Source organism: Mycteria americana, chromosome 29, assembly GCF_035582795.1.
Source record: "Mycteria americana isolate JAX WOST 10 ecotype Jacksonville Zoo and Gardens chromosome 29, USCA_MyAme_1.0, whole genome shotgun sequence".
Taxonomy (NCBI): Eukaryota; Metazoa; Chordata; class Aves; order Ciconiiformes; family Ciconiidae; genus Mycteria; species Mycteria americana.
In genome coordinates, this window is record NC_134393.1 from 408516 (window position 1) to 419973 (window position 11458).

Below are 11458 nucleotides of genomic sequence, written 5' to 3' on the forward strand. Positions count from 1 at the left end.
ATTTAAATGCTAGTCCCACGTCCCTGCGAGCCCAGAGGCAGATTACAAAAACAGGTTGTGTTCAGGTAAAATTGTACCAACAGTCCAATCTTTCAGAGGCGCAAAATTTTGTATCTTTTGTTAATTGTGTTTGTAACGTCGTACGCAGAAATCTCAGTTGCCTTTTCATGGGTAGACCCATTGATCAGCTGGCATCTTAATTTCTGTCCCTACCGTTCCCCAAATTCAGGGAATTTTATTAATATCAGTCTCATTTCTATCCCAGCGCCATTTGTTTTCTAAGTACGCTTCAGTTCCACGCATGACCACCGTGGAAAGATTTAAATCTCCCTGACTAGGGATTGTTCTCGTAGTGCCGGTATACTTAACACGAGCTCGAGACCATGGCCGCTCTAGGCTTCTCTCAGTAAGGCTCCTTAGTAAAACCAGGGGAGTATTCCGAGCAGGCACTGACGTCGCTGTGGTAAGTTTAGTGATTCGGAGAGTTATTGTCCCTCGCGTTACGTTGCGTCCCTTCAGAGCGTTCCATCTGCGTGATATTTTAACGTCGTAATGTTCCTTCACCGTGTCGCGTATTGAGCAATGGCTTGCGTTACAGCATTTTCTATACGGCGTGTAAGAGTTATTGTGAATAATCGTAACTCTGTCCCTCGTTAACAGGTGGTTGTGTTTTACAAGTCGCGTTTATATTGCTGTCTGGCGGTGGCTTATGTGTTGACACAACTGTGGCTGATTGCTTGATTGACAATTAAGTTGAGATAGGTGGGCGACTGTGGGGAAGCATTATCGAAATCTTCAACAGCAGCAGGACGATGTATCTTATTTTCATCTTGGAACAGACTGCAAGATAAAAGGGTAAAATTAAACTGGTCTCGGTGGGGTTTTCTGGACAGGTTACCCTATTAGAAAGAAGGAAAAATCCCATCGTGCGCTAATTCTGTGTTTTGCGCCGCTGCTGTCAGTAGCTTCGCAGAGAAGCGGGCCCCGAGGTTTAGTTAGGGTCATAGGTACAGTTCCAATGTGTGGTAAATTTACCGTGACAGGCGGTCATGTAACGCTATCGGATATTTTCTTTCATCAGGAGGTGGAGCATCAGGTCTAGTTTTTGTAAAGAATGCTCGGCTCGCAGGGCTTCCGGTGGGCCCATACCGATTATCCAATTGATGAAGTATTTTGGAAAGTTGAGTACCCCGCTGGGCCTCGCCTGGCTTAAGGCTCTTTTTCAACAAGCCAGTAGCTCTTTCTACCGTCCCATTTGATTGAGGATAGTAGGGGGTGTGGAATACCCACGGATTTTCTTCCTGTTTTGCCTATTCTTGCACTTCCTTGTTGGAAAAATGGGAGCCGTTGTCACTTTGGATGACATCGGGCGTTAGTAGGCCTGAAAACCAAGAGGATAATCCCCTAATGGTGCCGTGACCGTTAGCCTTCTGACATTTGGTTGCCATGATTAGGCCCGAGATGACCTCTACTCCTGTGAGGAAGAATCTGTACCCTGAGGAGGGCTTAAAGGGTCTGATGTAATCAAGTTGCCATGTTGACCAGAGGGTTTTTCCCTCTCATTAATGTGTAGGGGTGGTGTTTTAGCAAGTGTTCCAAGCTCATACGCATCGATGCTCGCTGTGGCACTCTGCTCCTTCGGGGGTTTTCAGAGAACAGATTGAAACCAGAGGAGTTCTTGGCCCGGCTACGGCTCAGGCCTTTACCTCCTTTGGAGCCCGTACCAAACCACTGCTGGCTTGGTTAAGGGTTCGAGTGCATCCGTCACAATCACCGAGCAGAAATCCCAGGAGGTCAGGAGGAGCCCAGCGCCCGCTGTGCAACGGCACCGAGCAAATTCACTTTACCGGGGAAGCTTCCCGCAGCCGCCGGGAGCTGAGCACGGTGGCACATCTGGCTTGGCATAGCCAGCGGCCAATGCCGCGGCCAGTCCCTGTCCTTGTGGCATTAAGGTTCAGGCCAACAGAGGTTTTATTTTTCTCACCCCCCCCGAGCAAAAGCGAGCTCAGAGACCGGTGGTGGTGGTTTTTCCGTCTAGAGTCACGGAGCTAAGTCACGAGCACGCAGCTAAAACCCCGTGCTCGCTGTTGAGCCCCGGCTGTCGCGTCTCCCTTCGCGCTCTGCTCTTCCACCCACTGCAGCGGCCCACAAAGCGCCGTTTCTGAAAGCAAAGCTGCTTTTTCAAGGTGTGGAGCAGCTTGGGGTGAGAAAGAAAGGTGCCTGAATGTCTCCTCCCATGGAGAAAGCAGCCTTCTCCTCCTCCTGGTGCCAGAGCAGTGCTGCTGCTGGCATGGACTAATATATATATATTTTTTTTCTTTCCTACCTGCTTTTAACCAGCAGCAAAGAGCAAGGATGTGATGTGCTGGCAATTTGCAGGATGCCAGTTAATGCTGGGGGTGTTTTCTAGCAGCTCTTTGGATCTTAGCGCTGCTCCCATCCCGCTGCAGAGAGGTGAGAAAACCAGAGCTGGTGATGCGGGAAACGCAAAACCTGTTACGTTCAGCTACAAAAAAAAAAATCATAACTGGCTCGTTCGGTCTTTCTAGAGGAGATCCACGTGGATTTGTGCTCCTGCTGAATGCCTGAAATGCAGCATTAAAAATCTCTTCCAGGAAAGGGGGGGTGACAAAAAGACCAGTGTGCTCCCCCCAGAAAAATAAAGGACAAGGAATAATGTACCTTCCTAAGCAGGATTTTGCTTTCAGGGTGGGATCAGGCTCGTTAGGAGTTGGATCTCTTGGGTGATCCCCTGCTTTAGATGCTTACGGGGGGGATGCATCACCCTGGAGCTGCTCACGTTTTTCTGCTTTCAGCATAAAACCCCAGATTCAAAGGAAGTGAACCCAAGCTGGGGACGAAGACGGCTGCTGGAAACTGCTCAAAACAGGTTAAGTGCAAAGCTGGGGTAACCCATCTTTCCCTAAATCTCAAAAAGGCAGAGATTTCCCCCCGTTGCCTTTCCAAGCCCCCGTTTCCACGAGAAGCCACTGAATTTGAGCAGTCAACCATGAGGTGGGGACATAGCCCAGGCATTTACCCATGCCAAGGGCTGGGTAAATCCAACGGGATTTAGGTGACTCTCAGGAGCTGGTGAGAAAAACACTCAAATTCCCTTTACTTTAACTCCCCGATAATGAGAGAAACTTAAAGGAACCTCTGATCCCAGGTCTGATTTGAGATCTGCCAGAGGCTGAGTGCTGAAATCTGATTATTTTTATTGCAATTATTTTCTTGGTTGGAGAGCAACCCGTTGGGGGGAGGAAATTGGGGTGATTCCCTTTCAGGGCTTCCTGCTGGTTGATGTATAATTAAGAGGACTGGATAATTATAATTAACTGGAATGTTTTGGGAGCTCTCCCATGCCTTGGGCTCAAAGTGTTGGACCTCTTCGAGTGCAAAAAAAGGGCAAAAAAAAAAGGGAACAGGAGACATCTCCCCACAGTGATGGGTAGAGAAAAGCAATGGGGGACCGGATGGACAGCGTGGGGAGCCCAGCCAATAATTTGGGGAGAAACGGCTCCAAAATCCATATTTTTTGTAATGATGACGAGTTGTTCTTGCTCAGTGTTTAGGGTTGCAGATGATGGTCTGATCTGTGGGCAAACCGACAAGCCGGGGGGTTTCAGTGCCCTCCGCACGTCTCCCTCCTTCCTCGGCGGCTTCTTCATCCGGAGTCATCCCTGGGAGGAGGTCGGGGCTGGTGGCAGGTGCCACCCGGGGTCTCTTCCAGCTTGTCCCCATGCCAAAACACGTGCTGGGGATGAGACGAGAGGGATGACGGGTCCCTCTCTGCTCACCCTGATGTGTCCCCATGTCGCTCCTCACCTGGGGAACGGGGGGGACCGGCCACGCCGCTGCAAACCCACCCACAGCCCCGGTTTTATTGCATCCCCCGTCTTCGCCGGGCAAATCCCTTCAGCCTCGAAGGCGTGCCAGGGATGCCCATCGCTATTCCCTCTTCTATATGCTCATCCTCAAATTAATTGTGCTGATCAGCACGTTTCCTCTCCCTTTTCTTTGGGGATTGGAGGGGAACTCAAACCTTGAGGGGGGGTTACATTAATTGCCTCTAAGCGTTTTGGCTTTGCAGGGAAAACTAACAAAGTTTGACCCGATTTTGGGGTTTCGTCACCCACCTCTCCCAAGATGAGAGCCAGGAGGCAGAGCACCGCGCTGGCAGCAGCCATCCAGATGATGCCGAGGACGCTCAGCCTCTCCACCGCCAGCGTATCTGCAAGCCGGAGACAGGTATAAAAGATGAGTGAAAAGATGAGGATTTTGGTAGCGAAATGGGACTTTGTGGTGGGGTCTGCCTTGCTCTCGGCTCGGCTGGTCTCTAACTTCGCTCTTATGGGTTGTAGCACTACAAAAATACTCCCTGTTGCTATAAAGAGTCAATGGTTTGGCACTTTCTGTATGTCCGTGATGAGATGTAACTGCTCAACTCCTCTTTTTTTTTTTTTAAAAGAAAAAAAAAAAGGAAAACCAAACCCCAAATACCCAGGTTTCCCTGGCTGCAGCTCACTATGCCTTTGGGTTTTTGAATTTGCATGTTTTGTCTTGCTTCCTCTGAAAAACGACCCTGTTTTTCAGGGTCGTTAGCTGGGACCCGGCAAAATTCTGCTGAAGCTCCATGTTTCTGTTTTGCTGTGGCATTAAAACCAAGCCAAGGTGAAATTTGCTTCCTTTTTTTTTTTTCCTAGAAGGCCTTTCTGCTCTGTCTTATTTTTGCTCCTTCTCATCCTACGGTTTAGCACTTTTTTCCCCTATTCCTGCATTTTCCTCTCCCGTCAGCACCACTTCTCCCCTTCGCCCCGTCCTCTCCCACTTCGAAATGGGTCTAAATGTACTTTTTTTTTTTTTTTTTCCTTCCCCGCTCCCCTTCGTTACCTCTGCTCACAGACAGGTTGACGGCCACGCAAGCCAACCCCTCCGGGACTCGTACCATCACCAGGTAGGTCCCCACGTCCTCATCCTGCACATCCCGGAGGGCCAGGGTGCCTTTCGGTTGGACGTCCACCCGCTGCTCGTATGCCCCGTCCACCTCCCGGGAGATGCTGCAGTTCCGCTCCCACCAGTTCCGGGCTTCCCCCGTGCAACCATCCAGGGTGTAGGTGAGGACGGGACGGTTCCTGGGGCTGCTGATGAGCTCCCAGGTGATGTGGATGAAGTCCCAGCCCAAGCTGGGGGGCCGCAGGGAGAAGGAGAGCAGCGCCGTCTGGTTGAGGTGGGCACGGGCTGGGTTGCTGGAGAGGAATAACGGGGAGAAGGTACCTGCGCGTGGGAAGGAGAGGCTCTCCGTTGACAAGGAGGGATTTACGAAGAGCTTTTAAAGACCTGGATGCGAGTGCAGGAATGGGACAAGCATGAGGCGATGCTTCACCCCAAACATCATCCCATCTCATCCCCTTCCCCAGAGCACGGCAGATAAAGGCTCTGTAAATCAGTGGAGTCTTTGTCTTAACAGGACTAGCCGGTTTTCTTTTAAATTATCGTGGGTTTTTTGTATTTTGGGCAGGCTCAGCAAGTATTTGCTCCCTAAAAAAACCCCCTTCTCCTGGGCTTTCCAAACCTGCTGGTTGCTCCTCCCCCACCTCTTGGGATTTGGTGGACCCCCCTCCCCCCCAAAGCCATCAATACCTTGCAAAATCAGTGTGACCTGCACGGTGCGTGCCACGTCCAGACCCTGCACCGTCAACTGGTAAACCCCAGCATCGTCTGGCCGGGCGTCCTGGAGCACCAGCGAGGCGTTGTAGCTGATATTTGCCCTTGGCTCGTAGACATCTCCCACCTCCATCCTATCTTGGCACTGTTGCCCAGACGTTGCGAGGGTCTGGTTGCACCTTTCCATCGTGTAAAGTAAAACTGGGCGATCCCCCGTCAGGAAGCTCCACTTGAGATGGTAGAAGTCCCAGGTAGGGTTGAGGAGCCGGAGGGAGACAGGCAGGACGGCTTTATCCCCAGGGGAAACCCAAACCGGGTTCTGCAGCGGGGCTATGGAGATGGTGGCCACAGCACCTGTGGTGGGGAGGGATGAGAAAGGAGATCATGGGCAAGAACTTCCCGTGGATGCCTTCAAGTTATTGCCAAAATCTGGATTGAGGGCCCAAAATCTGGGGGAATGTTTCCCACCCGGGTCAGCTCGCACCTCTCTGCTCACTTCAACGGACGAGGTGTTGGATGCACAAGGTGGGACTGAGAAATATTTAAACTTTCCAGGTGTCCCCTCCAATTTCTTTCTCCTCCACCGAGTCCCAGGGGATCTTTTGGGCAGTGCCAAACTCGCCTCCTTGCTAAGGATGGACAGAATAAACGACCCGTGCTGGACATTATGGAGTTACCAGAGCAAAATCAGGTTTCTTTGAGATATTTGAGCTCACCTTGGCTGTGCGGGGCTGCTTTTGCATCCTCTCCACCTCAAATAATGCTCTGGAGCAAAGAGGCTGGCAGAGCAAAGGGGCGGAGAGGACAAAAAGAAATGGATGGACTCAATGACTGGGAGAAGGTTTTCATGGAGAAGGGGTTGCGCGAGTCTCCATGGCTGGTGGTGAAGAAAGGGCTGGAGAAATGCTCTGCCCAGAGTGATGCTCTTCGAGGAGAAGATGGTGAAAACCTTCCAAGATCTCCCTCGCCCACCTTTACCCGGTCTCCGAAATCCCTTCGCTCACCCATGAATGCCGAGAAGATGACGGCTCCCCTCATCGCGGCACGGTCCCGGCGCTGAGCAGCAGCAGGTCGCTAAGTCATCCCCCTCGCTGGCTTTTGAGGAAGACCCAAATGTTGTCTTTGAATCTTCTAATCTCCTTTTTGAGCAGGGGAAAAGCAAAAACCCAAACAAACACGAAGCCCCGTGCTGGTTTCCACCCCCGGCAGCATCTTGCTTGCCTCCTCCCTCTGCGAGGTGGCAAAGGATGTGGCTTTTCTTTTGCAGCACCTATTCACAGGATGCTTTTTGGTCAAAATTACGAGTTGTGCCCCTACTGAGAAATTACCGTCCGCTACCAGAAAGCCCAAAATTTGGGGCACAGCAGAAAGGATGTGTCCGGTGTGAGGTTGCTTTGTCCTTTGCTCATGTTTTGTGTCCGTATAGCTGCAGGAGTGCAAGTTCAAGGTGTTTCTGGGGCGGCTTGGTACTTCCAATTCCCAAATTTTGGCATTGCTTGTGACCCTTCAAGCGAGCTGTGAGCTTTTTGCATGAAATAGCAAGGGAAAAGAAGAAAAAGCAACCAGAAATGCTCTTCCTCCTTCGCCCGGGCTGGGATAAGGCAACCTCATCGTCAGCTTGGCTGGAAGATAGCGATGGGGTTGCTGCTATCGCTGTTTTTATTAGGAAAAAGGGAAATAACGCACCCTGTATAAGCATCCAAGAATAAGAATTATTATCAGAGCAATAAATGCTTTAACTTGAAATACAACAATCGCTTCTTAATGCTCTGGTTACAGGAATAATCCAAATCACTGGATTTTTGTTGAGGCTTATCCATAATGCAGGCAATGCAAAGACAGCCCTTTGAGCTCTCGGCCACCCAGCGAGGTTTCAGCATCCCGTATCCCCCGGATGAGTACAATATTGTTGGTGGAGGTTTCTTCCTCCTTAATCTTGAGTTTCCTAAGAGTTACTGTTAAACATTTGCTAACTGGTTATGCCCCTTCCTCTTTTTACCGGTCCGGAGGGTTGGTTACACCACGATTACAGGATTTAGCCATCGTACAAAGCTTTGCGAAATTGAGACGGAAAGAAATTGCGTTATAGTAGAAGGTTGGGGAGGGCCGGTTGTGCTTTCATCCATCTTTTTCATCCATCGCTGATATTTTGGCAATAGCAAACGGGCTGAGCCGTGAGGCTGTAAGGTGTCTGAGCAAGCTTTTAATTGGCAAGGTTGGGTGTGAGCGGTACCACCCATCATCCAGCGCTTTCCAGGAGTGGTGGGGTCCAGGGGTGGTTTAGAGGTAGTTCTGCAGGTTTCTGCTCCTTTTTATTTTATTTTAAAACAGGGATAAAAGTTTAAAGGGTGGGGGGACTAGCAGAGAAGGGTGACTGATCAAGCCACCTAGGAAACTCAACTCCACCCAAGCGGTTGTTTCTTTCCTTCTCTTTTCTACCAAGGAGCAAGGGATTGAGGGTTTTTTTTCCAAAGTTTTTCCATGCGGGTTTCGCATCGGCTTGACTTGAAATGAAGGTGTCTCCAGGCGCTGCCCCCCCGTGCTTCCCACGTTGCTTTACATCTCAATGGCTTCCCTCTCGCAGATCCACTTGAATTCCGCCTGGCAGGTCTCCGAGTTGATCCGGTTGCCTTTCACCACCCCCCAGCTCTCCAGGTCCATGCTGCCCGAGACTGAACCTGATGGAGAGACGGGAGATGAAGCAGCTCCCCTAAAAACGCTCCCTCTGTCTCCCAAAGCCCGCCCCGCATCGGAGCGTCTCCTTGGGCAACACTTGCATCAGCTGGCCCAAGGGAGCCCCGTCCACCCAGGTCCAGCTTTGAGCACTGACGGGCAAGTACGGCCCAATCCAGATGTGGTTGGTTCTCTCCGTGATGTTGGAGATGAAATCCTGGAGGGGGTTAGAGAATACAGCGGGACCAGTCTTCCCATAACACACCAGTGCATGGGTTTTGGACACGAGGGACAGCCAACCACCCCGACGTGGACCCAGTGTAGATGGAAACCTGGGTGATTTCCCTGCCCAGGAGGATCTGGCCACCTGTGCTTTACGCATTACCATCTCTTCCCGGTCCTGGATGATCAGCATTTGAGCTCTCTGCACCTCACAGTCCTTCTCGCTCTCGTTCCAAACCCAACTCTTCTTAGACAGCCAGTAGTGCTCCTCCAGTTCTTGGGGCAGAGCTTGCACTTCCTTTCTGCTGCAAGAAGAGCTGGAGAAACGCGCCCAGATCTCACGATCTTTGCCTTAAAAATCAGGCCCAAAGAGGGGCGACCTCCTTCCACGCTGCCTGGACCAGCATCACGTTGATGCAGCTCTGCATCTCCTCCTGGTTCCCACCGTTTTCTTTCTCATCCTTGCTCCCAGACCTCTTATTTCCCTGATTTCTCTTGAACTGGAGGTGGTGAAAGTTGGTTTCTCCCCTTGACCGCCATCAGAAACATCCTTTGCCAACCAACCAGTGGTCCGTCTCTTCTCTCCTGGTCCATCCCTTCTCTCTTGGGGATGGAGCTGCCCGAAACCAGACAGGAGCCCCCTCAACCCAAAAGATGGACTTTGCCGTGTTTCAGAAGCATTTATTACAGCCCCCTCCATGCTCTGTAGGGCACGTTCATCCCCAGGGCATGCGTTAGCCTGCAAAAAAGGGGAGCAGCCAAACCTGGAAGGGAAAGGGCAGGAGATTTCCCACCCCAATTTTACAGGCTGCAAAGGCAACACAGCAACAGGGCAAACCAAGGAGATCACCCCCCAGAGTAATCGCCCTGGACTCGGTGCAAAAAAGCAAACCGTCCTCTGCCATGAGGTTAATTTAGCTTCTTTTAAAATTATTTTCTCCTTTTCTTCGGTACAGGGAGCGCCGAGGGTACCTGGTAAGTCATCCTGCGCTGGGTCACAGAGGCTTTGCTTCAGCTTAGCCAAGGCTGCCTTGAAACGCGTGTCGCTGCGCTCCCGGAAAACTACCCCACGGCGCTGGTTGGTTTTACCACGGGCACGCTGGGTAGGGAATGGGGGGAATTGCAGTGTTGAGTTGGGAATAATAAATTTATGCTTGTGAGGGGAAAACCAGCGGCAAAGGCTGCCACCCCGCGCGTGCAAAGCCCTTTTCTCTCCATCCAAGTGGAGCTTCTCCCAGCTAACCAAGCACCAGCTTTCTGATTCTCCTGCTGCGGCCAAGCCAAAGGTGCTGTTTCAATGGCTGACTCGGAAGCTTTTGCTTTGAAAATTTGTTTGAAGGATGGTTTTCTTGCAAAATTTGTCATTTTTGAAGGAAAAAAAAAAAAAACCAAACCCCATGTTTCTGGAGAAAACTCCTGCCTTGATTGCAGAGGAATTTGGCACTCGCTTTTCTGCTGGTTTAAGAGCGTTTTGTTGGCCTGAAGATATGGCTTGGTGTCTTTGACGGAAGGCTATTCCCACTCCTCCCGGTGACTTAACAGCATGTGCCGCGCGTCCCGTAGAGCACACGCATCTGCGAGAGCTCGGCCCGGGTGGGAGGAAAATACGAGCAGTTTGCAGATGCGCAAGTATCAGTTTTCAAATGAAAACGTGCGCGTCTCTTTTTTTCTGGCCGCTCTCCCTAAATAACCGGCGTTATAACCGCGGCGTGTGGTTGGAGCAGGGTGCTTTTTCAAAGAAAACAAACCGCTTCTCAACGCGTCGATCTGTGCCTTTGATAACGTCTCCTCTCACACGGCCCAGGAGATGCAGAGGGAAGGAGGATTAGGGACAAAGCGTGATGCAATTGAGTTTCTGAGGCAGAACAGCCACTTTTTGGTATGATGGGGCAGCAAAAGGCTGTGTGAGAAAACCAACCCCCCCCCCCCCTCCGGGATCATTCCCCTTCTGGTGCTTACCGTGGCTGCTCAGAAAAATCATAGCTGAGACCAGGAGGAGGCTCAGCAGCAGCATGGCTGCTTTGTAACGACATCAATGATGGGATAAAAACATTTTGGAAGACTTTATGGAGAAATCAGCGGTGCCGAGCGATGGAAGAACCGGTCGTGGGCGTCAGGGGTGCGGTGCTGGGTATCCCTGGGTGCATCACGTTTATTTTGCCAGTGCAACGTTAAATCTAACCCTAGCTGTGCAGGCAAAAAAAAAAAACCAACAAAACACCACAATAACAAGAGTTGCGCCGTCCTGAGCCTTGGTGAAAAGAGGAGGTGGAAAAAAAAAAAGGAGTAAGGATTGCTAAGGAATTAAATGTCTTTGTATTGGTTTCCAGGGTAGGCAAGAGGCAAGGCCAGACTGGCCGTCATGTAGGGAGAGGAACCTGGAGGTGCCCAGAGGCTGAAGCATGAAACCGATGGACAAAACGCCCCCCCGAGCCTCTCCTCGAAACTTCTCCCCCAAAAGGCATGGCTCTCCTCACCTCTGCAGTGATGCTGACTGAGGGAAAGCCCAGGGGAAGGAAAGAGAAAGCAACCTGCAAAACTGCTGCCCATGGTTTCTTCTCCTGGCCCTTCTGGCCGAGAAGATCCTCGGTACCTGGGTCCATCGTCTTGGGCATCAGGGTGAGGTCCTTCACTTTCAGTTTGGTCATGACGATGTAATCTCCGTCCTCCTCCATCGCTGGTGTCAAGTGAGCGACAGATGGAGGAGGGAAGCTTTTATGGGCAGAGGTGGTGTGGTTAGGTGAAGCTGGTGGAGGAAACCCTCACCGCTCCTCCTGCTGCACCAGCAAGATGCAGGTCTTCAATGAGCGGTGGGTATGGACCTCGGGGTGCTGGGGGCAGCTTGCGACGCCTTTCCTTGGGAGGCTGCTGAGGTCTCAGGCTCTTCCTCGCCAAG

The 11458-nt window shown here is 51.3% G+C and overlaps 1 protein-coding gene across 4 annotated transcripts; it reads right to left on the minus strand.

Annotated features, from left to right (window-relative positions):
* Positions 1-753: 753 nt before the first annotated feature.
* On the minus strand, positions 754-9513 carry LOC142421379 (uncharacterized). Of its 4 annotated transcripts, none has more exons than XM_075526054.1 (5): positions 6672-9512; positions 5644-6021; positions 4894-5277; positions 4140-4234; positions 754-840 (listed from the first exon to the last, which is right to left on the minus strand). In XM_075526054.1, exons 1-5 carry the CDS (start codon positions 6703-6705, stop codon positions 826-828), a joined length of 906 nt encoding a protein of 301 aa, XP_075382169.1. In that variant the 5' UTR covers positions 6706-9512; the 3' UTR covers positions 754-825. The 4 variants fall into 4 exon arrangements, 3 of the variants coding, with proteins under 3 accessions (XP_075382169.1, XP_075382168.1, XP_075382167.1); XM_075526053.1 differs by lacking the exon at positions 754-840 and adding an exon at positions 873-3757; XR_012778873.1 differs by lacking the exon at positions 754-840 and adding an exon at positions 3651-3757 and having other exon boundaries at positions 4949-5277.
* Positions 9514-11458: the final 1945 nt, after the last annotated feature.